This window comes from Poecilia latipinna, unplaced genomic scaffold, assembly GCF_001443285.1.
Source record: "Poecilia latipinna isolate Pla-1442-1.1 unplaced genomic scaffold, P_latipinna-1.0 Scaffold530, whole genome shotgun sequence".
Taxonomy (NCBI): Eukaryota; Metazoa; Chordata; class Actinopteri; order Cyprinodontiformes; family Poeciliidae; genus Poecilia; species Poecilia latipinna.
In genome coordinates this window covers 129,436-155,564 of record NW_015113146.1, presented here as the reverse complement: position 1 = coordinate 155,564, position 26,129 = coordinate 129,436, and the positions used below count along the sequence as shown (strand labels likewise).

The 26,129-nt window shown below is 38.6% G+C and overlaps 1 protein-coding gene across 4 annotated transcripts in view; it reads right to left on the bottom strand.

Moving 5' to 3' along the window:
- The window catches only part of shf (Src homology 2 domain containing F), a 103,977-nt gene that overhangs the window by 10,041 nt on the left and 67,807 nt on the right, over positions 1–26,129 (bottom strand). Inside the window, exons 3-6 of one of the 4 annotated variants that reach the window (XM_015040833.1) lie at positions 23,617–23,835; positions 22,752–22,853; positions 1,630–1,804; positions 1,412–1,531 (exon numbers count right to left, since the gene is read on the bottom strand). In XM_015040833.1, the coding sequence (XP_014896319.1) occupies positions 1,412–1,531; positions 1,630–1,804; positions 22,752–22,853; positions 23,617–23,835 (616 nt within the window). Of the gene's footprint in view, positions 1–1,411; positions 1,532–1,629; positions 1,805–11,609; positions 11,757–22,751; positions 22,854–23,616; positions 23,836–26,129 lie in introns of all 4 variants that reach the window. The other 3 variants (XM_015040832.1, XM_015040831.1, XM_015040834.1) reach the window with 3 other exon arrangements.

Below are 26,129 nucleotides of genomic sequence, written 5' to 3'. Positions count from 1 at the left end.
AATGTTGCAATTAGGATTGTGTTTTTCAGTAACCTAAGTTACTCTAATGCTACTACTACACTCCTTGAGATTTATGACCTTAGCGACAAAGGTCTATATCAGACATAGGCACAAAGGGCATCCAGGTGGCCAAATAGTCAATATGTTGCACCTGAAATATTGCAGCTGTTCAAATAAAGCATTCCTTTGTGAAGGCAAAATGGGATGCATTGATATTTTCATGAGGTTTGTTGTTCACTATTAGGTATTACTCTACTTTCCACTGTCATTTCATACTTACTCTTACAGCAAGATATTGGTTGTAATAGACGGCATAAATTAAATTAATGTAGATATAATGTTCCATCCTTTTAATACCACTAGATTATATGTATTTGAAACCACAACATTTCTTTAACAGACATGGGCATCTGGCACTATAAATGTCCTGAACAGCAGTGGACATTGGAAATCTCTAATTAAACAAGCGCAAAATATTAATTGCATATATATTATAAGCCACTATTACAATACATATTATATTTTGCAACAAGTAGTTGCACCACCACTCTACCTTGTGCTGTGCTGTTGGCTGGAGACTGATGTGGAGTACAGAGTTTTCAACAGTTGTAAGTAAGGGCTGCTCAACATATCATCATCACAGCAGCAGAGTGAGCATTACATATGTTTGCAAAGAATGGTTGATGATGCAATATTTGTTGGTTGTTATTTCCAGTTGTCAGTTCCAATAATAACATATTAAGTCATTTGAAGCGGACAGGCATCATGATCCAGATGATAATTGTTACAGAGGGAGTGTTAGAGTATCCTAAAATGGTGCAAATCTACTTTTAAATATTTGTTTACTAAAGTGACAAGGTAAAGTAACTCGGAAAGGATTGTTGGTCTCAGGGATTACAGACTGAATGAACATTATCAGACCAAAAATACACAAAAATATCAGATCCGCTATTTATTCTTTTGGTCAGAATTGTCTCTCAAACGATTATTTGCAGTAGTGTAAAAAAAAGTTTCAATTTTAGGTATTGAATGTTACATTTTATTGTGCAATTACACACACACACGTATATAGTGAATTCAGACTATACTGACCTTCAACAACAAAGATATTTATTACTTTTGCCTTCAGCAAATTACTGGTGGCAGACCAGTAAAAAATAAATAAATATAAATAAATAAATAAATAAAAATATTTATATGTGTTATTTTCTAATTGGAAATCAATTGGACATGTTTTTCTTCTAAAGTGCATTAACTGAATGTGTAGTCTAGTAAGTCTGTGTTGCTGTTATCAGATTTATTTGAATGTCTTCTGTGTACAAATCACAAGTTAGACTGATCTTGAGTAACACTGTAAACTGGAACTACTGATAAGAGTTTGCCATTTGGTGGAGAAATGTGTTGCTCTTACTTAAGGGAGAGGGAGTAGTCGTTCTTGCTGGTCTCGCTGTTTCTAACCAGGTAGCTGGCCTCCTTGCACATCCTGAGCAGAGACTCTGCATCCGTTCGGCTGATGGCTCCGTGGTACCAGCTGCATCCAGCAGCAGGGAAGAAGGATGAACAAAAATATGGCAAGGTTAAAAAAACTGCAATAAAGACAAAAACAAACAAACAAAAAATCACACTCACAACTGGCTTTCTAGAGGCATCGTGGGGTCAATACGTTCCCCCAGAGAGGAGCTGCTGTGGTCCAGTGAAGTCATTTTGGTGTTGACCAAACAGCCACTGGAATGTCGCTGCAGCGGGCGAGTTTTCCCATCCTTGGTGGGTGACATTCGAGACTTTTCCACTCCATCAAACTGAACTACAATGAAAAAAGTATTTTGTAAGAACACGTTTATGTGTCTTAAAAATATAATAAAAATAAATAAAAATGTATAGCAGACATGGGCTAAGGATTGGTATAAAGACCAACCAAAGTTTTAAAATGCTAGGGAATGAAATTTTCTCTTATATTGTTCCTGAAATTCCTTAAAGTGCTTTTGATCATAAGACAGAAAATGTTCTAGTGAGACTAGAATGTAATGTGACCTTCCCCCTCATGTGCTGCACACTGCTGGCCAGCTGACTACTACAAGAAGAATTGTTTCAACATGTTTCCAGTTTCCAGTGACAATGCTAGGGTAACTACACATATCACTCTTATTAAAGTAAAGCTGATTTAAAACTAAAGTTGAGATGCTATAAGTAGTGTGCTTTTTGATAAGCCAACTGCAGGCTTGCAACCTAAACAGACAGCACAACACATTGAGCAGCTAAAATTAGTTTAACTGGCCTTAATATATAACAGCAAAGAGGGTACAACATTCTATGCAATAAGCTTTTGAAAACAATAAATTCACTTTGAGTGTTTAACTCCATATTTCTACATCAATACATCAAAAATCATAATGCAAAGATAGCAGAGAACATAATAAAATTAAAGCTGTACTTATCCATTATGTTTTTGTAGTAGTATCTGAGATACTTTTTTCAGTTGGTTTTCTGTTTTAAATAAAGGTGTGTTTTAAATTTTTGAATAAAAAACGTTTGAGTAAACCACTTCATATTTATTTAAGGTATCATACCATGAATGTCTCATACATGTTCACTGCCTCTACTCCAGCTAGAAGTCAGGTTAAGGTCACTTATGTGCAGTAGGTATTTGTGAGGCTTATGACATCATGTATTTGTCAAACTACACCAGTGCAAATGTGTGAGAACAAAAACCATGGTTGTGCTTTCGCAAACACACACCCACACACCTACTTTGTGTAAGTCATCCAACAGAAGGACATGTACACACTATGGAAGACACATAAATCAGTCTGCGCACACATTCCAGTGAAAGAGAGAGAGAGAAAAAACACATACAAACTTCCTTCAAAACATTCAAACAACTCCATGTGTCCATAAATACTTCTACGCCTAATACAGTATTTGTGAGCAGTTGCTGCTTTAGTAGATGTAAATGTGCAAACAAGCAAATCTGAAGACTTCACATGAGTAAACAGCAATACACACATACAAGTTCCACAAGTTAAATATTAAATTGGCTTTTCAGACTCCCACGTTCAGCTCCAGGCATGAAGCGCTCCCCTGGCCAGGCCACAGGGAACTGTTTGATGGCAGATGGGGGCTTGAGGTGACCTGCTCTCATTACATCACTGCCAGAGTATACACCGGCTGTTTTCTCAGCCAAATCAACTCACGGAAGAGAGAAAGGCATGCAGGTTTGTTCACTGAAGCGGACGGAAGAAAAAATAACATTTACAGATAGAAAAAAAGAAAAAAGAAGCTACAGCTGAAGGTTCCCTGAAACACTGGGCACCGGAGGCTGGAGTGGTGATCATGAGAGGTGGTCAAACTGTGTCTGTGTGTGGGAGGGATTCAGCTGTTTTTCCCCGGTCATCCATCACTGTAATTGATGTCAAAACACCCCAAGGTTTGGGGAAAGAAAACTGTTTGCAGCCACTGACACGCTTCCCAAGCAATAAGAGAAGGGAGGCTTCCAGCATCGGACACACAACCGGCGTCAGGTGGGGACTGTTTTAAGGCTGAAGGCACTCTGGTCTGGATGGAAATGGTTAATGTAGTGAAAACTTGACAATGTCTGATTTTGTTGCTCTTAGTCACTCATGGTCAGTCTTGCATTTTGTGTTTTCATTATCCTGCCGGAACATAGCGCTCATAGTCAGATAGACAAGCGCTGAGATCTTAACAGCACATCGATGGAGATAGTCTAGACTCTACAGTCCACTTAAAGAGGATTGGCTTGCATGGCAGTTTGTGGGTCGGTCAACTTCTAAGCTCTACACTGACCTAAAGGGTTGGCAATAACAAAAAATTAATAATCAGGCATTGTAGCATTTTCAGCAAGCCTAGGAAAACAACTGAGTTGGTCAGGATTAGGATTTAAAAGTGACACATTATGTAAAAAAAAAGGTGAAAATTATACACTTAAATGCAATTTTCAGGGTTAATCAGTATTTACACATCTACTTCATTCTGTTTTAAATAGGTTATGAACAAATTGGCATAAAGATCACATTTTCTTTATTATTGCTGTTATTTACACCATCACATGACTATCATCCACTATCTTGTCAGGCTGCTGAGGAAGACAGCTGTTAGCTCATGTTCAACCACCAGGGGCCCCCCTTGACCTCCACACTCAACCCCAGGCTGAACTCGTTGGCCTTAAGCTCGCTGATGCGTCTCCCCAAACATAAACTCATGGAAATGATTATTCCAAATGACTGATTGTTATCTTGGCCTCTGCACTTCTGTTCGTTATAGGGCTACGTCTGAGTCTTACGACGAGAGGCAAATTGTACCGCTGCATGACAGCTGGGTAAATTGTGGGTCTAACCTCGGACCCATGGAGGAGTATGAGCCGCACCGCCAATTTTCTCCAGTCTGATGCTTCAACTGCAGCCAGTCAAATGATGTCCCTGTGTTGCATCTAAGTAAATATGAAAGGATTTTGAAGTTATTCCCCTTCCTTCATACAGCCCGTGCTGACTGCTTGAAAACATAAAGAAAGTTAGATGAGAATGCAGTTTATGTGTTCGGGTGAGAAACAGCGTTTCCATGGAAACTGACCGAGGGGACAAGGAGATGCATGTTTGCTCCACTCAGCCCCTGTCAGCGCTGACAGATCACAACATGAAGATGCAGCCAATTGCTCTCACTCCTTCGCTTTCAATTTTGTTCTTCCTGTTTGCATATGTCCGGTCCTACCTCTTCCTCTGCTGCTTCCCGTCACCCTCCCTTTTGATCTCTGCATCTAACACCCTCTGGCAAACACTCGGAAACTCTTGCCCTGTTTGCTCCTCACACTTGTTTGTGACAGAAAGAGGAAAATGGACTGTAGAAAAGGGACTCTTATTCTTTTATCTTCAATGTGTTGGTCTAAAGCAGGGGTGGGCAATCCTGGTCCTCGAGGGCCGGTGTCCTGCAACTCAGATGTCTCCCTGGTAACAACACACTTGAATCCAACAGCTGAATCACCTCCTAAGTGCAGTCAGGTTCTCCAGAGTCTTGCTAATGACTTAATTATTTGACTCAGGTATGTTGAAGTAGAGACGCATCTAGAAGTTGCAGGAGACCGGCCCTCGAGGCCTGGAGTTGCCCACCCCTGGTCTAAAGAGAGGAAATGAAAACTAATATAGGCTAGTAAAGTTAATTGAACTTTACTAGTTCAGTGAAGATGAATATGGTTATCTTGTATTATGACATAGTCCATCTCTCCATTGCAACTCTGATTAACATCAGTTCTTCACATTTCCTCTGTTCTACAAACACTATGCTTCTTCTTACCAAATCGTAACAAACAGTTTCCTTCTGACTTTGGTTAAACTTTGGTCTTTTACTCCAGTTGTATTAAAAGCTGAGTGCCTGATCTCTATGGAGTTTGTCCAATCAACCTTACCATCCCCTCTGCAGGCAGCGCACATACTTCCAGAAGAAAGCATTATTCTGAAGGGACTCTAAATGAAACAAAAGCGATCATTATATTTGCTCGAGTGTGAATGGACTCGTGTCTGCTTCCTTTACCAGCCATCTCACCTACGGCAGCTTCAGACAATTGAAGAATTATGTTTTGAGGTCAAATACAAGCAGGAGTGAGGGAAACCAATTCCCTTTTCTTTCTCCGGAGAGCACCGTCCAAGACATGGCCGACAGGAGACTGACAGGGGGATTGGCTCACCGGTGAACAAAAGCCCTCGGAGGCAGCCCTAAGAGCTGGGCAGCGGGGGTGCACGAAGACATGCGCACGCAGGCACGCATGCACACGCGTCATCCCATAAACACACTAAGACATATAGTGAAATGTGTTAGGGTATCTGGGATTGTTATCAGACCTGCTGCTTGTAAAGTGCAGCAAATGGAATCTGTGTATCAGATTGAACTGTCAGTTAGATGGTGACTGATGGCTGGAAGGCCTGTCCCCTTCAAACACGCATCTCCCCTCAGAGAATCCCAAGAAACACGAACCTAAACACACAGAAACACATATACGCGATGCAGAGGGGGATGGTGAGGAGCAGCGAACTGATTTATTTGGACACAAACAAACATAAATGTCAAAAGGCTATTTCAGTGATGGAATCTGCACAGTAATATTACCCAGCAGAGCAAAACAGAGCTCAGCACAATAGACTTTTTTTTCGCAAGAACAATGAGAATGTGTCCCACAGCAGGACTCCACAGCAAAAACAGACCAGACACAGAAGTGAGGACCCTTGCAAAAGAAGTCAAACTTCTTGAACCACTCAATATTTTATTACTTTACAACAAAATTGGGATTTTATGTCGTAAGCCCACACGAAATGGTGCAGAATTGTGAGGGGAACAAAAAATTATACATGGTTTTCTAAAAAAAAAAAAAAAAAAAAAAAAAGAAAAATCTCTAAAGTTACAAAGTTACCTTTGTAACTAGAGAAATTACAAACAGCTCATGTGAGAAAATCTGTTGAGAGAACAACTACTAGTCTTCAAGAACATGAGTTTCATGGGAGAGTCAAGCAAAAAGAAAGTCACTGTAGAAAGAAAGCTATTAGAAATCCTGTAGGCAGTTTTCCATAAGCCATACATAAGTGACACGCAAAGGAGGATATGTTCTAATCAGACCAAAATGAAACACTTTAAATCATATGATGCTGTGGAGATTATTTTCATCAGTAAGTCAGGAAAGTTGGTCAGAGTTGCTGGAAAAATTGATAGAACAACATACAAGGCAATCCTGGAAGAAAAGTTCTTGCAACAGGCTGCAAGAGTTTTGAAAATTATTAAGGGCAAAAACTTCTCTATGTTAGACCTGCACAATATGATGTAAACATCACAGTAACCGCAATAGTGTCACAATCAGAAAGGACTTATTGGAGGCAACATTTGATTTCATTATATATTCCAAATATCAGGCATTTGTTGAATAATTAAAAATCAGAAAAATGCATGTTAGTTATTAGCCTTATCTCCATAAAAGTTTTCTGAATTTTCTAGGCATTGTGCAGGTTTACAACATGCAAATCTTGAAGAGAAATAGCCTATAAGACTCAGCAAATGGAAGCTCTGAAATCTGTTGAGAGTTGTTTTGTTTACAACTTATAATTATGCACCATGCTGTCATGGTCTGTCACATAAAAACACAGTAAAATACTTTGAAATTAATGGCAAAATATGGCAAAATGTAGGAAAAAAACTCTTGTAATAAAGACTTTTGCATAGCACTGTTATATGAAACTTGGAATTGATCATTTTGTTTGATAGCCAAATGAAAGATGAAGTAACACTGATTACTGCCGATTCCAAGCAATGACACCTTATCCCCAGCTGCACACACAGCCGCGCAAATTTCTCTAATTAAGCCAGCTAATTAATTCTCATTTGCTAATGATACTCCTATCAAAAAGGATGAATACTCCGAGGGGCGACATGTGTCACCTACAGCTGCATTGAAAAGTGAAAATAACATTTTACAGCCTGGATGTGTGGAATTAATTCACAGGTCTGCAACTCATCAGAATTTGCTAGATGGAAAAAAAAGATCATTCAAAATGTTTTAATTCAGCAAGAAAGAATGTGAAAATAACCACTCAGTTTAATTTTATAATAATAAGGTAGAAGGTGCTGAAAAAACTGGCTAATTTGATAAAAGGTAACAACACAGTTCAAGATCTCTGATATATATGTTAAATCTGTGGTAAAAAAAAATCTGTTCTTTTTTCCTGAAGGTTTCAAAAGAAAGCTCTAATTAAGTTTTCCCAGACAAAAGACTGAGTCTCTAAATTTCAAGCTAGTTTATCCATTTTAAACAAAACTTGTGTATCTTTCAAATACTTTTAAAAAGACATCGAAGACAAAAGAAGCAAAGAGAGAAACTCTTCAAAGTGTGGATAATTATTTCATACAAAAACAAAGTAGACAAGCTCCTCTTTATATGTCCCAATTTATATGTAGATTTAATATCTGCTATGGCAATTTGCATTTCAGTCTTGATAATGAGGCTGAACTGACAATGCCGACTTGTAATACATTGTTCTTCTGCTTATCTCAGAACAAAGTGATTATAAAATGACATTTATGAGTTTTGTAAGCATTTCACTCATTCAGTTATGTGTCTGACCGACTCAAACCATTGTCGTCAACCCTGTCCTCAAATAACCTTGCCTCAATTGTCTTCAGATTGTCTTCAATCTTCTTTTACCATCTAATGCCCAGAGATAAGAGCATTTGCTAAAAATCATCAAATCATCAACTTCCTTTCTCTAGCTGGGTTCCTCAGCATCCTTGTTCTTGTTAACCCTACGACAGCCTTTGAAACTAACAAACGTACCACGTGCATCACCGGCTCGGCTCTTTCCCAGTTCACATTACATCTGTCTAATAGACAGATGTAATGTGTCTATTAGTCTATTAGACCTCGGTGTTCCCCAAGGTTTTTTGTTTGGTCCTCTCTTTTTGATAATGTCATATTCTTCCTTTTGGCCACATCATTTGCCACCTTAAACTCTGCTTCCATTGATCTGCATCTCAATTAAATCCATGACCTTCACAGGCAAGTCTTTTTTTTTTTTATCACCGTCTGCTTCAAAGACATACAGTCATGGATGCCAGCTGATTATCTCTGGTTGAACTACAAAAATTCTGACGTTAAATTAGTGAAAATCTGCAACTAGGCGTGATCTGCACTTCTGCCTTATTCAACCGGAAGTCTATGCTAACCCATTGCTCACATAACTACAACCTTGAAGTCATCTTCACAGTAGCCACCTCATGAGTTACATCTCCAAAAGCACCTTCTTTCAACTCGCCTCTTCTCCTCCACCTTTTATGCTTATTTTTTTTTACTAACACATTAATCCATGCATTTATCACTTCCTGACCCAATCACTAGAACAATACTCTCCATGTTTTTCCCATCAATCTAGTTAATAAACTCTGTTACAAACAGAACTCACCACATTTTCCTATCCAGGTCTGCCTGAGTTAATATATCAACCATTTTCTTGAGATCCTCTCCTGACTTTCCATTCCTTAATTAATGTAAATTAAAATTCTCCTGCTAACCTTTAAAGCCCCCAATTACCAAAGCCTCTTTAAAAAATTAGTCAATAAATACACAGTGACATCTGGTCACAGAGGGATGCTTCTGACAAAATTGTCCATGGCTGAGGTACGTTCTGCTCTGTTGGCATGACGTCTCCTACGTGTGTTAAAAGAGGTAATTGATGCTCATCAACTGATGATGCTCCTGATTTACACAACATCCTTACTGCTCCACCCTGTCCCTGGTTCTGAGACTCCATATCCTCAAGTGGGGACATCCTAGAACTACATCTGGACATTCAGGGTCAAGCCCAGATAATAGGAAAACAAACTGTTCACTTCCCGACTGAGACTGCAGAGAACTAGGAACTTTGCATTAAAATATCAAAGCACTTCTTTCAAAAGTGCCTAATTTGTATCTTCCATCTTTTGTTGTGTGTAAGGCAGCTTAGAACTGGGTAAGGATCCTTATGAATAAACATGTCCTACTACTGAGAACAGACAGAGAATCTTCACTTTATCTGAGCCTGTCCAGAGGATTTAAGCAGCTCTATGTTTAATGGATGTCTAATGTTCTGGTGTGGAAATGAAGGTCTACCAGCACTCTAAGGTCAATGTAACTATATTCTTGTAACTATATACTTGTAACTATATTCACTACAACAGTTGAAGCTTTCAACCCCATGTGTTTCTGACACATGGACCTTTGACCTGAAAGATGTAGAGTGGGGCCACACTTGCTGGGATGGAGAGGGGATCACTTTACAGGACGGGATTCTAAAACTCCCTCACATCACTCGGGGAACTGGAGCGTTTCCCATGGATCTGTGGGCATAAATCAGCTCCTCGCCCTGTCCTCGCCTATAGCACACAGTGGTGTCCTTTTTCATGGCCCCACTCTGAGCTTTCCCACTCTGTTTGGGGAAAATCCCATTCCTGGCATTAGTTCAGAAACATATCCTTCTTTGCCCTGAGTAATTAAAGCAGTCAGATTGTGACTGTGCAGGGGCTCCCAATATCAACTACTGCCTGTCTGTTAAAAATAGGTGACATACTTGTCAATTGTGTCCATTATGATGATGAATAAGTCAACAACTAAAATTGCAGTGAAGGAGTCTGTTTTTATTTTTTAACTCAAGTCATCCCCTTGTATAGAACAGCAGGTCAGGGGGACATCTGGGATGGTTATGAGTATGTTGACAAGAGGAAATGGGGGTCACAACGAAAGGCAATTACGCATTGAGACGGCAGTTCAGCACAATTAAAACTAATGAGGCTTCATCTTAAAACCTGCCCAGCAGTTAGTGATTTTCTGCCACATGTAATCCAGATGGAAAAGTGCAATCATTACAGCGCTAATACCTAAAGCCAAATTATTCAGTGCATCTTAAACTCTTTCAGTAAGTCACCATTAGCAGGAAAATGTTACTCTCCCTCATTAACAATCTTTTTTTAAGTTACACATGCTTGACAATTTCTGTAATTTTCTCCCCATAGTTCAGAAATTAAACAGAAGAAGATTAAAGTTGTTAGTGTGGAGTCGTTCCAAGCAAACTGGTTCTAATGGTAATGCTTGTTTAGAACCAGTTCTTTGGTGTATTCCATAGCCAAGAATCGCTTTTGTCTGAAACTCATAAAGACTACCAATCAAAATGTGAGAACCACTTTTAAAGTTGATTTTCCATTGGTCTGCAAATTTCAACACAATAAAAAGTAGGAAACAACTGAGTTCAACATTAATAAAAAATTTGAATTAGCAGTGGAATAAAATCTGATCACTGTTCCTTTTCACTATCTATTTTGATACTACCTATTCCAAAGTTTGAAATTTCAGACTCAGTTTTTAAACATCACTGTCTTTGAAATATCAGGTAGAGTAAATAAATTATTTGGATTTTAATTTAACCCAGTTTCCAGTTTGGTTTATTTATAAAGGACCAATTCACATAAATGCAACATAAAGGAACTTTACTAGTGAAAAAGTCCAATTCATATCCAAAAAACAATCTGATACAAAACAAGAAAAGAGAATCATATTCAGTTGCATGCATTCCAAAAAAAGTATCAGTGTGAGGAAGATGACCCACATGATAAATGTTAAATTTTGCAGCAATCCCTCATCATGAGCAAGCAAGTGACAAAAGTGGCAAGAAACAACTGCCTTTTAAACACTGCTAATTGCTCAGTGTTATTAAATTAAGATAATTGAATTTTGCTAAAACAATGCAATTTGTGAAGTTAAATAGTCGGTCCTCACTCACATTGAGGATGAAACAGACATGTTTAACTGACACATTTATAGTGATGCAATGATGTGGTTCTGAGTTACGTCCATGGCTGAGGAAAATCAAATTTGATCTTTGATTAAAAAAACAAAAAAACAACACAACTTGATCTGTCAGCAGCCTGAGTAAAAAAACAAAAACAAACAAAACACAAATGAAAAAGATATTATGTGCCACCTAATTACTTCCCAAACTAAATAAACGAGTGCACAGATGAGTGGAATAATGGACACACAGAAGGCTGAGGGTGAAGGGCAATTAATGGGAAATATGCTGGACACCAACACCCACCATGGTGGTGCTGGTCACAGCTCGTCGGTCCGGGCGACGGCTGAGCTGTCTGGGAAGGAGACTCGAGCTCCTCCGCCAGGGGAGGGCTGGTGTTGAGTTGGCCAACAGGAGGCGGCCATGGTAGGTCCTTGATCACTTTAATCTCTACTGCAAGTGTCGCCACAGGACAGAGAGGTGGAGGGAGGGAAAAAGAGAACAGCAACAAAAGGTAAAGAAAGGGAAGTAATGATAGAAGAAAAGTGAGGAAAAAGAGAAAAGATACAAGAAGTAAGTTAGAAATACTGCAGATACGAGCAGAAGGTGGAGGCGCGTGGAAGAGAACAGGTTTAAAGTATGATTAAAGAATCAGCAACACCTGTGGACTAGAAAAGATAAGAATGCAGCAGGACAGGAAAGAAAGTAAGGTTAGATCTAAGTAAGAGCGGATGATATTGTTACTCAGTTTGAAGACACAAAAATGGATCTTGGTGTCCTTCTGTTACATCCCAACTTAGAGATATAACTAAACTGACTTTATGCTAGAGCCAACTTACTACTGAAAGGTTATTTTATAACGCACACTCTTCATTCTCTAAATTTTCTGTTTTCTAAAAGACAATCCATGAGAGCCATTATGAATACCATTTTAGTGAGAGCAGAGATGAAGTTAAAGATAGTCTTCAAGGTCTGTTTTATAATGTAGGATAAAAGGCAGCTCAATAGGCTAGAGAACATCCAATACAATGAATTTGGGTTAAAAGTGCAAGACACAGATGATAGCATCAGACATTGTGTTATTATTCTAAATTTAGGCCTCCCTATTAAGATAAAGAGCAGTGTAGATAATATCTATCACTGTCAGGCACCACATACTAATCCATCCATGCACTGGGCACTACACAGGCTTTTGCCCCCAAGATAATGTATGCCTCATGTCTGGACAAAGCATTAGCAGGATGAATCGAGCACTCTCGTGGTCCATCTGTTTCCAACGTAAGGCCACTTGTTAAATGGCTGAAAATACGGAATAAATGAGATGCTGGGGAAGATTTTTGTTTTCTTTCATCAAAGAATGTCTGCGTCAGAAGCTAAGACTAATAAATACACACATATTCCAGCAGCAAATTCTTTGCTCCTGGTTGGGTTATTTAATCTGTTATTACACAGTTGCCTCTCTTAACATGTATTTTTTGATGACTCTTAACAAGAGAAAATAAAGTATATTTTATGGAAGATCAGATATTGCCATTGATACCCCATTTTGGAAGCATGAGTATATCAAAATAAAGGGTGTAAAACTCAGTGATGCGCAACGCAAAGAGAGAAAAAGTTACTTTTAACTGTGTCACTTTTTTATATTTAAAGAAACTCACATTATGGGACACATGAATATGGGTGCCACTAATTAAATATTTAAAAGTTGAATTAATCACAAACTAGTTCACACTTTTGTTGGTCCAGCAGCTCATGACTCAGAAATGTTATTAGGCCAATTGTTGGTGTTTGTGTAGCTCTAATCTTGTAGCAGCGGAGCACTGGGCATTTTATCTGTGGTCTAAAAGTTGCATCACTCAAGCTGTGAAAATCTTTAGCATATCCAAAAATACATTGTAATCTTTCTTACTAAGGGTTCAAATTGTGTATTCTATTAATGTGAAATGTGAGGGAAGATGGTTGAGCTAAAGCTGTATGTCTCATAAAAACTAAGTCCATTAAGCTACTCCCCACATTGCACTATTCATCCATCCATCTGTTGGACTGTCTCCCAGAGCCAAATGTTGTAAAAGAATTAAAGTATTTTCAATAAATTAGGATGGTGTGAGATGGCACCCTGGTTAGAGGTCTAATCCCATTGTTCCAATCATGTTGGTCTGTCTTTAGTGTTCAAAATAAATTAGCAAAGTAAACAAGAACAAATTAACTGAGATGTATAGCTAGTAATTCTTCTTGAAGAAGTGGAGTAAAGAAAACTCTTAGTGCAAACTGAAGTAAAAAAGAGAGAGCCAAGAATGATGGTGGCTGCTTTTTCTGCCTTAAGTTTACGTTTGATATTGCATCGAGGCCTGGGCATTGGCAGCAGATCCAACACAAAATGTTCCAGCTCCAAGTTCTAAAACCAGTGTGATTTGTTAACTGATATGCTCAATGACCAGGCTAAAATCTATTAAAAATAAAAATCTATTACTACAACTCTGCTTTTAGACACATTTACAAAAATGTTATACAGTACTGAGTGTGTTTTTGTGTGAAAGATTTGATTCTTTTACCAATCCTGTATTGGTTAGTTTTTTGTTCCTTTTTATTTTTTATCAAATATCAAACTAAAGAAGTACCAAGTACTTTTGTTTTAAAATGACAAGATATAGGTACCTGGTATGTACAAAGGTGGTGTTTCTAAAAAAATAATACAAAAAATAGAGAACGCCTGGTGTAAAAACAATGTGAATGATTGATATGACAGATTTACTGTACATCACTTCTGTGATGACTTCCGTCTACCTGGACATTTAATATAATTTGGTACAGTGGTTGGTTTTCAGTAAAAGCATAAACATGATGTTATAGATTTGTGTGCTTTCTGTTCTGCAAGAAAATGCACCAGTGTGGTTATCCTGAATATTATAATGAAAAGCAATATCTACAAGCTGATATTGCAGGGAAGGGGGAAAACTGGAGAACATTCAATCTGACAGGCAATTAAACAGCTAGGCTGGTGGTGTCGCGGGGAAAATCTACCAATAGGTTGCTGGAGGAAAAGATCTTTTGCTGTCTATACTGGTGGGAAATGTATGGGGTGGTGGTGGTGCAATGGCAGCAGAAGGTCAGAAACTCCAAGACCTAATAAGACTCTCTCTATTTTGTGGTGAAGTAGGGGACTCTCTTGCTATGAGATTAAAAGCCCAATGCTCATTTCACATTGCAGATTAGCGTGTAATTGTTTGGGGAGCCGAAGGCTGCCTGAACTCTGCAGCCTCACTGTGGGGACGAGGAGATGCAGAGGGCGAAAGTGGCTAAGACTCGATTGTTTGCACAGCTGAATAATTGCACTTAGTACTGTGAAAATTAATGAAATTGATTTAATGCAATTTTTTCCATTTAAATAAAAATCAGATTGCCTCACCTTTTTATATTACATAGTATTGAAAGTCTTAAGGCCTTCACTTGTTGAACATGCCTTACTGCAGGGTTCACAAGCACATCCCTACATGTTGAAGCCTTCTTTCAAAGGAAAGGCAAATTAAAATTAAAGTCTATGGTGCACTGACCTGTGATAACTATTTACACTCAACGCTAATTAAACCCGTTTTCTTAGATCCTGGCTGGTGCAGGTCTGTGAGTTTTGTTGGCAACTTGCTGAACTCTGCATTCATAGCAAGCAGACAAAATAAACTACAGTAAGTATGAATCGTCAACGTCTCCTTAAAGAGTCTTACAAAATATGAATATCTCTGAAAGCCTGTTTTGTCAAGCGACAACCAAAAATGCCAATATATTTTATTGTGATCTTATGTAGCAGAACAACACAAATGTGTGTCTCACAGGTGTGCAACCAGAACTGGCATCCTGTTCTTTGACCATCTTTTCCCCCTTGTTTGCTGTGTACCCTACATGGCTGTGGCTTCCCGTCTTTCTTTCAATAATTGCTTTCTTCCTGCTCCTCCATCATGGACAGGATTGTGGTGTGCAACACTAATAATTGCCTTGTCAACAAATTCTCACACCTGAGCTGTGGATTTCTGCAGCTCCTGACCTCTTGGCTGCTTAATGCTCTCATTGGCAAATTTTAATATGTTCCATACTCTCTTCCATTTTTAGATGATGGATTGAATTGAACTGTTGGATATATGTTCCTTGGGAAGCCTCACACAAACACTGACTCTAGTAACTGGGTAATTTCTGAAGGTAAAGGGTTGTAGTGAAGTATCCAAGACACACTTTTCAGGTTTTTATTTGTAAGAAAAACAAAACAAACATGCATTACTTTCCGCTTCACAATTCCACATTATGTTTGTCTATAACAGTGTTTCTCAACCCTGGTCCTCACTGCCCCCCTGTCCTGCATGTTTTAGGTATTTCCCTTCTGCCACACACCTGAATTGCATCTCTGGGTGATTAACAGGCTTCTGCAGTACTTGATGGTCATGCAATCATTTGAATCAGCTGTTCTGGAATAGAGGTACATCTAAAACATGAAAAGCCGGGGGGGCAGTGAGGACCAGGGTTGAGAAACACTGGTCTATAACATAAAATACCCCCCAAAATAGACGTCAGCTTGTGGCTATAACACGACACAATGTAACAAAACACAAGAGTCATAAATAAACACAAGAGTCTTTGTGATGAACTTTAGGTAATGCTTGGGTAGCACAACTCATTATTGCTGTCTGGGCACATCTTTAGAGCTACCCTTACAGAGTTTGGAGGATCTTTACTGTCAGTTTTCCTCTGTGAAATACGAATAAATAATAAAAATTCAAATGAGTGCCTCCAAAGTTGGCATAAAAGCTTTGCGTTTGCCTTGCCATCTAATCTGGTTGCATTGTGATCGATATGCCTCGTTCTCATCTACATAATCCCCGATCCACATTAGTAAATAACTCTTTCTACAGACAAAAGGGCCAAAGCAGATTATTGATTCTGAACCAACAAAGCACCTGTCATTCAAACTGAAAGCACAAAATTGGCAGCACATGAAATATTCGCCTCGTGAAATCTGTGGGATGCTGTATGTGTCTTGCTTGTTTATTTATATTGTTCAGCATAGTTAAAATTATAATTTTTAATATTAGCTACTTTCTCCCTTTTTCTTTCAGAAGAACAACTATTTTTAATGCAAAGTATTTGTTTACCAGAGCCTTTCATTAGTTCATGACACTCCATCACTCTAAATAGTTCAGCACCATAAATCATCAGCTCTGCTTGTTTCCACCAATGGCATTCAGTCTAGTTCTGCTTAATTTAGTTGGCTAATTACATGCATATTCACAACAAGCTGGAGGATGGTAATGTTTATGCCGCACACTCTGAGCAGGGTAGCTCTGCAAACAAAACTCGGCTCTCCTGAAAACGTGTTTTTCCCATCTGCACCTAAATTATTACAGATAACAACGGTGTAATGCTCCGGGGAAACCGAAATGCCACCTCATAATTCTCTGCACACCACATCCGTCACATTATACCGTCCCCCTCTTTTTCACAGAGTAGATCTATTTTGAAAGATGGTGTGTTTGTACTAAAAAGAAAAAAGGCGCAGGCAAATAGGTGATAGAGATGAATGGACAGCAAAGCTTTTACCCCCCAATCTTCCACATAGAGAAGACAAAAGGTGGGTTACTGACAGCTGGCCAGCCGGAGCTTCCATGTGGGTCAAGCTGGCGAAGCCTTGCCTGCTTCTGCGCTCCGTGAAGTACGGCGGCAGTGTTGTGTGTGGCCAATGTGTGTGAGTGAAGATAAGACCAGTGGCAGTGGTCTGTTGAAGACGGCAGGACACATTTGAGGCTCATGAAAGAGGGCTGTCAGCAAGGTTATCAGCAGGGTGTTGCAGCACAGGCCGCCAGGAGAAGCCAGGGCTGCGCTTTGACAGACACCGCTTAGGGAAATCGGAGCAGGCAAACAGAAACAGATCCACAGCAGCCACTAAAACAGCTGGCTGCACCTCTGCTGAAATGATTTGAAGCAGAACTGTAACTGAATCAATTATTTATTTTAGAACATTAAACTCAGGGTTTCAGATTTCTGGGTCGTTAACCTCGTAAAGGCTCATTAAAAAACCGTAAAACTTCTTTTTCCAAGACCTGTGATCTCCTGCAGGAAAATGTAAAGGACCCTGGACGACCAGATGAGGTATCAGTGGTGTTCAGTCCTACTTCTGTTGTTTTGAGGGTCGGATTTCCCAAGGTAAGGTTTCCTCATCTATGGGTGGTTGACACTACATAGCCATGGCTAAAATACACAAGCCAAGAGACCCTTTCTTTATCTGACTTGCCCATTTCTTTTTAAACAACTGTTGCTTTACACGAAAAATACACTAAAAGATTTTGAATTAACAGAATAGATTTTAATGAAAAGGATGAATGTGTCCATCTGTAATCAGAAGAGATTTTATCACATGGTTATTGGGTGGATTAGTTTGATGAAGTCTTCCTTTGCAACATGCAGTACGGCTGCTCTCACAGCAGATCTACAACGTCCTGAACTCGCCACGGTCAGCATTATGTCTGTTCCTGTTGTAGGACGAAGAGGACCCCAATCAGCTGTACACAGGTTAAGGCGTTGTTTTATATAATCCTATGAGGCCAAATCCCCTGTTTTTAGAGTCTTTGTATTTGTTTTGACTGTAACTGATGATCTTCTGTCGCATACAAAGGACTCACACTGGGACTGGTACCGTTTTCAATTCTTCTATCATCCAATATCTGAGGTTTTCTGTCTATCTTACTCTTTCCTTTCTCCAGTCCAGCCTGACCTGAATCATCTTCTTAATGGTTCTGTTAGAGGTGTCCTTGCGCGCTTGATGCTGATTTTGGTGTATTGATATATGTATTGTTCCCGATATTGAAAAGAATTCTAGATCAGTTGACAATGTGCCTAATCTATGAGGGCAGATCTATTCAGTATAATTCTATGCTTTGTGCACTAAGCAACGTCATGCTTTAATGTTTAATTTACCTTATATTTAGAATTCCTAATTGCTCTTTCTGAACCATTTCAAAGATTTGTTGCAGTTTGACCAAAGTAGTCAATCTATTACTTTTGTCAGTTTCAATTTCTTTATTATTTATTTTGTATTAGCTGTTATGATCCTAATTGCATTGAATGGATACATTAAAGTTGTGCTGTTTTTACATGTTTGACTGAGATTCTGACGCTACTGTTGTAATTAAGTTTGCTGTGCTGGTGCAGCACTATGAAATAAATGTATAATTCCATACATTTATTTCTGTGTTAAAAAAAGAAACACTAAAGTTAATTAATTACAATTTTTTTCTATCGGATCAGTCATTTCTAAACCTCAGATGTCTATTTCGGTTTTGGATGTGAAAAAAAAAAGGATCAGTGCATCCCCAGTTTGGCAGATCAAATTTAGTGCAGCTGCCGGTTGAGGACCACTGAGTCATTGTTTACACACTCTCAGATACTTGTCCTCTTACACAGATGGGCATCAGGACCTCCCACTCCTCACTAGAGCCAATTTGTGAAGCTCTCTGAGGAATTGAATGAGATTTTATCCTATTTATGCAATTTCTTCCATTGAAAAGGTTAGTAAATAAATTTTAGCTGACTGTAAAATTGATTGTTTTTTTTTAATTGCATACATTAGTTTTCTTTTGGGGTTTTATTGTGATACCAAACTTTGGAGCATTAGTGTAGATGGTGAAATTCTGCTGGGTATCCATATACTTCACCTCCAGACTCATCCATCACCCTCTGAGCTGCCAGGAGGAAGGCAGGAAGGGGTTGTGGCGAGTGCGTGTTTTCAGAGGCAGACGACTGAGGATGAGTGATTAACCAAACTCCAAGTACACAGCCTCCCAATACCCTAACAAGGCAGGAAATTTACATTCCATTGCATACCTGTCAGGAGATAGCCCAGTGGTGAATAATAACAGCAGACCAAGTGTCGTGAAGAGGCAAGTATGCGAGTGAAAGGTACGAAAAAAGGGCTGCCGCGTGGCGCATTACTCTGCTTCTCTTCTTCTACTGCTGATAAAGATAAATAGTCTCTGAAAGTGATTGTGCTGCTGTGTTATGCCATAGAGGCAGACTGTAGGTAGGGGTTTGTTGTTTCACACCCAACTTCAAAAGTGATTTTAAGGCTGCAAATGTTGATTAATCACCACTATTTTTTTCAAAGAAGCTTTTGTTTTCATCAAATTTATTAGCATATAAACTGTAAATGTTTGCACGCTTATGAAACAAGAGGGCTGAACATTAATCACTGACAGAGTAACGTCATGAAGGGCTTCACCAACAACAGACATATTACTACAGAAAGTTTCCCTTCCAGCTCCCTAAAAGTACATAAAGCTATAGTTAGACTTGATTCTTGAGTCTTTCTGTAAAATGATAATAATTGATTTTGGACAAGGCTTTGCAAAAAATGGAGATTGGGAATTGACCTCCAAAATACTCATCGGTGAATCTTTAGCATAAAGTATAGTCAGACTGTTATTGTTTTAATCATTACTGAAAACTTCTAGTTACACAAACCCCCCAAAAATGTTTAATAGTACACAGTAAATATTAAAATAATTCTATGGAAACCAAAAGACCAGGAAATCAAGAAAAAAGGATCACCAGAAACCAGATAAAAATCAGTGGAAGATAGCCGTCCTAGTAATCTGGAGGACCTCTAATCACAGCAGCAGTGACCATCCTACTCAAGAAACGATAATGGGCATTGCACTATTCAACTACAATCAAGCTCCCAAACAGTTATAAAGTGATTGATGCACTGATGCATATGAGATCTGTCACAGTTCAAGTATTCTCTGCATATCAACCTAAAACATGAAACTTTTTTGCCACCAAATTGGAGAGAAATAAAATGCTTAAAAATCATGAAAATAAACCATGTTGAAGACTGAAATACTTTTCTTTGATCCATTTTTTTTGGCAACAACTCCCAATGTTGAGACAAGTAAGTACAAGTACCAAACAATTATGGAGTTGTAAGAGTAATAGTATGTGGCTTTCTGCAAGCAAAGGTGGGTTAAATACATCAATACTTTCCTCTAAAGAGCAAAGCAAAGTTGTTATTGGAACGAATTTCTCTGGCATTTTTTTAAACTTCTTCCTGACTTTTGATGCACTGATATTTCTAACATAGGATCTGTCATTTTAATATAGTACATCTAAGCTACTTTACTTCATCATGTAAAATTTGATGGGTTTATGTGCTCTTCTACTAACAGAAACCAGTTGACAGATTGGCACAGCCTAGAAATTCCTATACCTGAATTATTTCAGATCCCTGAAAATGCAAGTGTCAGAAGATGTTAAGACAAATAAAGTAGGCGGAACTGGTTCTCAGAAGCACATTTCTATACCACAGAGCTCAATGGAATAACATCAGAGTTACGCTGGTTGCAGAGATCAGACACACACCAGCTTACACCTCAAAAGGTAGGAATGTTTGTGTAAGCTTCTTGATGTCTAGATCCAAGGCTGGTCTACGCTGACACCTGAGAAAGCAAACAAGTTGGTTTGGCAAAGCTTGTGTCTAAGATGCTTCTCGGTTTTTCAAACTCTTTTTTTTTGTCTGACTGCAGGACCTCTGTATGAACCAGTGCAATAATCAAAGCAGAACTGCATTCCTCTTTAAAGAGACAACTTAACTACCAACGTACTTCATTCCAAGCCAACCATCTGAAATTCCATTAGAACTAAATAAATCATCATCAAAACAGGGGGTACTGTTTCTGAGGGGAGAGCTGAAACAGGAATGTGTTAGTGAACAGAACCCTAAACAATCTCGTCTGAGTACCGCTTCACAGAAAAATATTGAGGGGGAGAAAGAAAGGGATTAACTATTAATCTCAAACAGAGACAGAGCAATGTGAGGGCATCAAAGAAGCAAACAAAAGACAAGCAAAACTTTGGAGTATGACAGGCGAATAGATGGTTACATGGCAATTTTTTCAGGTCAGAACGACTTACAGGAAAATAAAAAAGTCTGTTGTCGACTGTTTTCTAAAAATCTTCAAACCAGCTAAGATTTTTCTAAATATGATGTTTTGCTGTGATTTCGGGCTGAGCGAGTTCACAAGTGGTACTATCTTTACGTACAGTGGCTGTTACAGACCGGTACTCTCATCATGCGCTAAACACTCCCCTCAGCCTATTCTTCTTCCTCCATAAATGAGATTCATGACTTAGCTTGTTAATCAAACTTAAGTAGAATTCAAACATATTATGACATAGTGACAATATGTTTTTTATGTGTAAAAAACATTTTGTCCACAGAATTTATGTACATGTTTTCCTGATCATCAGGGGATGAGGAAGAAAGAGGTTTTTATAACTTCTTCCAGGTCTAATTAACCTTGAAAACACTGTTAAACATGATGAGGAGAAATTATTTCAAAATTATGTTGCGAATATGGAAATACTGACGACACATGCAGGCTCATTGAGCCCCCCTGACCAGGGGTGAGTGAGAATGTCTGAAGGATTTGGTTTTAATGATAAATGTGGTATGTTGTGATGCATGGTAAGTATGTCACCCAATCTTTCAAGCAGTGAATGTCTTAAGCACAAATGTTGGAAAATTACAAAAACACTACAGCGAATTTGCATATTCTTGAAGAGAGTGTTTAAGTAATTAGTAGTTGTCAAAATAAAGTATTTCTTGATTAATGATTAAGTTACGTCAGTGTCTTCAAACACTTCCAAGTCTGGAATATAAATTTAACAAATCATTTTCGCATTACATAGAGAAAACCCAATTATTTTTAAACAAAAGCTGACTGATACAACAATTTAATAAATTAGAATAGTTTTTTTTTTTCATTTTGTAAATGGCAAAGATGATGTTCAGTGTGTGTTGTTTTTAATCTTCAGACATAACAGCCAGAATACATTTTGTTTCTGTGTATTCTGAATTATCTGAGCTTGTGTAGCCAGTCAGCTGTAGAAAGGAAACAATATGCTGTGTTTTCTGTACCTGCAGCGCTACAGTAGAGCATGTCAGTGTTTCTCTAACTGCTGTGTTAATTGTTTTCTTTCGGCTGCGCTCTTGTAGCTGCAGAAGAGTTTCAGCCTGAACACCCATCACCCCACCACCTCTTCTTCTGAGCACCAGCAAATGTTAATTGCACTCGCTACACTTGTGTCTATGAAGGGCTAATTTGAAGGATTTTTTCCCAATCATTTGCCTTTTTGAGTCCACTTCAAACCCCATGCAGCATCCTGATAATGTCATTCGAATTAGGCCACATTTTACATCATTGATTATTGTGGGTCGATTTTGATAAGATGGCATTTTAAACCCAAATAGGGATGAAAACTTGACTAATTAACCTTCGACAAAGAAGGCTTTTGGTGGGCAGACTTAACAGCAATCCTAGTAAGATCTTAAGGATCCCCAAGGCATTAGTGTCTAAAAAGAACATACTTTATAAACAGAAAGAAAGACACTTCTCAGTCCATTTCCAGTGGTACCTGTGAGGGATTTAGAAGAAGTGGAGTCCTTTCTTCCAGGGGGATCTGATGCAGTTCCACTTACAGAGCCCTCGTAGCTAATGCAGTCATAACAAAGCAGAGCTGTTCGAGAATAAAAAAAAAAAAGAAAAAAAAAACGTATAAAGAGAAAATGGGTGATAAAAAATATTCAAGGTAGCAGATTTTTTTCTCTAACTCGAGTTCAATAGTTTTTTGTAATTTGAAGTATATATATGTCTTCCAAAGGCACAGTCTTTAAAGGAACAGCCCTGTTTGATGTTATGGCTGTGTTAGCCATGCTCAAGCTCTCAGACTACAGTCACTACCTGCACCTACATGCATCTGCAAACCAACCAGCGCCCTCGCTGAGCAGCTTAGATATCAACTCAGTTTGAAATGGAAGGCGATGGATCAAAACAGCAAACATTAGCCCGGACACCTGCAAAATGAATCTAGCAGGAAAGGGAAAGAAAACATAAAAGAAGTATAAACTAAGAGGGAAAAGCAGCAGCAGAACCATCAGAACCTGGCAGAAGCCCATCACAAAATTGGTCGGAGCTGGAAAAGCAAAAGACGAGTTAGTAAAGCAGAAGAGAATTACTTGAGTCATACATTTGACCTATCTATAAAGAAATATCTGCAAAATAAACAGAGATGAACTGTAAGACGTACAGTCTTAAGTTCAGAGAGGAAAAGCAACATTGCTCAAGAAACAGAACAGAATTTAGAACTGAGCTGAAGTTTAAGTTAGGACCAAAGGAGCACATGTATCCCTCTATTGACAGAAGTACACCACAGCCAGTTTCAACTGCGCCTACTGATTAATATTCAAAATGACTGGGAACAGTAAAGTTCAGGCTTATACCTGCAAAGGCTTTGGAAATCCTCTCCTTCTTCCACTCCCATGGTTGGTCGTACTCTTCCGGGGGCCGCTCGTCATCCTGGGGGAGTCGGCTCTCCCTGGGGCAGCGTACGCGCTCGGGGTCGGAGTCGCCGCCGTTTTCCGTCGGCTCATATGGCGTGTCGTAAAGGGGCAGCTGCCTGACAGACCCATCCTTAGAGCATCGACTGCCAGATCTGATCTCTGCAATCAGAAGAAAATTTCCATAATTACTGAGAAGTTTCCTTTAAAAAAAAGTTTCAAGATAAAGTTAAGTTTCAATGCATGTACTATTACACCAAATAAGAAAAGATGAATGAACGGAAGAGGACAAAGTCCCAATGAGCAAGCTGCTTCAGAACCAAACAAAAATATGCTGCATGTATAAAAAAGCTTATGCTTTCACCTGCACTTTTTTCAGTCAATATTTTGTGTTCTTGCCATTGACAGGTATCTAAATATTGTTCATCTAATGTTTTTTTTTCCCATTATCTTTTTCAATTTTGTTTTGTTTACTGCTTTTCATCAGTTTTTTTTTTTTTACTTGTTATGGAACGGTTAAAAATGAGACATAAAAAAAGGTAAATAAACAATATGCTAACATAACTCAACGTGACACACTAATATCTTCTTGTTAGTCAAACTGCAGCCAAAAAATAACATAATTTTTCAAGATATTGCAATATATAATGCAGGAGGTTCTAATGCTCTCAGGTACACATAAATATACTAAAAATATACTCACAGCTCCCTCCTGTGTTATTACCACCTCCAGGTAGAGATGTTTATGAAAGTCTGGGAATAAATTATGTCACTCTTTACTGAAATTCTCAAACAGTAAACTTTAAACATTTTATCCTTCCTCCATCAGCACATACATAAATAAACTCCAGTGAAACCAGCTGCTTTAAGATATGCGTGGAGAAGTTTGAAGCAGGTTTAGGTTCTGAAGCAAAATTATAAGATCTGAGTAATTATAATAATACATATTTAGTAGAAGGTTATCTGGTCAGATGAAAAAAGTAGAACATTTGCCTATTACCCTTGTTGAAACATGATGTTGGCAGCATCATGCTGTGGGGTGCTTTTTGAAAAAGAAAGTAGGAATGCAAAGATGGAGCAAAATATAGGGTAATCATGAAAGAAAACTTGGTAGAGGGTTCACAAGATTTGAAGCTGCAGACAAAGTTCACCTTCTAGGAGGACTACAATCCCAAATGTACACCATGAACTGGACTGGGAACATTTAGATACAATTATAATCCAAGGTTTAAAATAAGAATTTGAGGGAAGATTTAAAAATTTATGTTCAACTTTGAGATATGCAAATGCATGGCACACGGCTGTGTTTAAATGTAAAAACCAAACAATTGAGGTTTGTGGTTCTATGTGAAAAACTGAGAAAATGTTTGAGGCAAAATAATCTCTGCAACATGTTATGTACATGCAAAAGAAAAAAAAAGAGCCAAAATTTCTCTCATAATAATTCCACCTCTCCACTGGAAAATGAAAATCATTTTTAATTTTGGCCCAGCACTTTCCAGAGTAACCTCTCAGAGGGATCAATTTGTGCCAAATTGGAGATTTAGAGGGAAGATGAAATTTGTGGGCAAGAGAAAAAATAGACACAAAAATAGCTGCTGTGTCAACATGAGGAGATTTTTATCTACAATGAGGGTTGGCGAAAATGTGCACATAACAGCTTTTTCATTTTTTGTAATCTTCACAAAATAATATATTTTACACCTAGATTTTCAAAACACGAATCAGTTTCAAGATCTCCGTCTTATCTGTGGTTATGCCTCTTGGAGTGTCCTTTATTTAAACTGCAAATGTGTAAAATTATCAGAAAGATACAGTTCCCTGAAAGGATGTGTGGGATGCTCAACTGTCTGAAATATTTACTTTCATGCAGCAGATATGCTTATCTCAGACACCTCAAAGACGGTGTAAAAGTGCTTCCCTGAGAAACGGAAAGCAGCTTTTCAAAAACACTTAAATATAACTTTTTTTCATGTAAATAATGAAAGTAAAAGCAAGATCATGATTCAACCTTGAGTCTATACTTTCCTTTTTTATTCACGTTGTAAATATACTTAACCGCATCAAACCAAAACTAAGACTCATGCCCAGCCCCTTTCCTTCTCCATGCAAGCAGGTAAAAAAGACCTGACTGCTAATGAAGCCTTGTGCCCTTGAGAGCCCCCCCCCCGCTTCCCTCTCCCTCTCCAGTCTTCCTTTACTCACATAAAGTTGTTAGGAGGCGGCACCCTTCCTCCAAGGCCACATGAAGCTGTTAGAGACCAGCGCAAGGCAATGTGAAAAGAATGAAATATTATGCCACACTACTGCATAATTGCCTTTTAGCCCAAGGGAGCTCTTGCGGAAAAATGAGCAATGCGTTGAGCCTAATGGAGCTAGCCGCTACTGGTGATGGTGGTGGCTGCGGTGAGGCAGAACGAGGCGAGGCTCGTTGCACAATGTAAGCCAGGCAAACC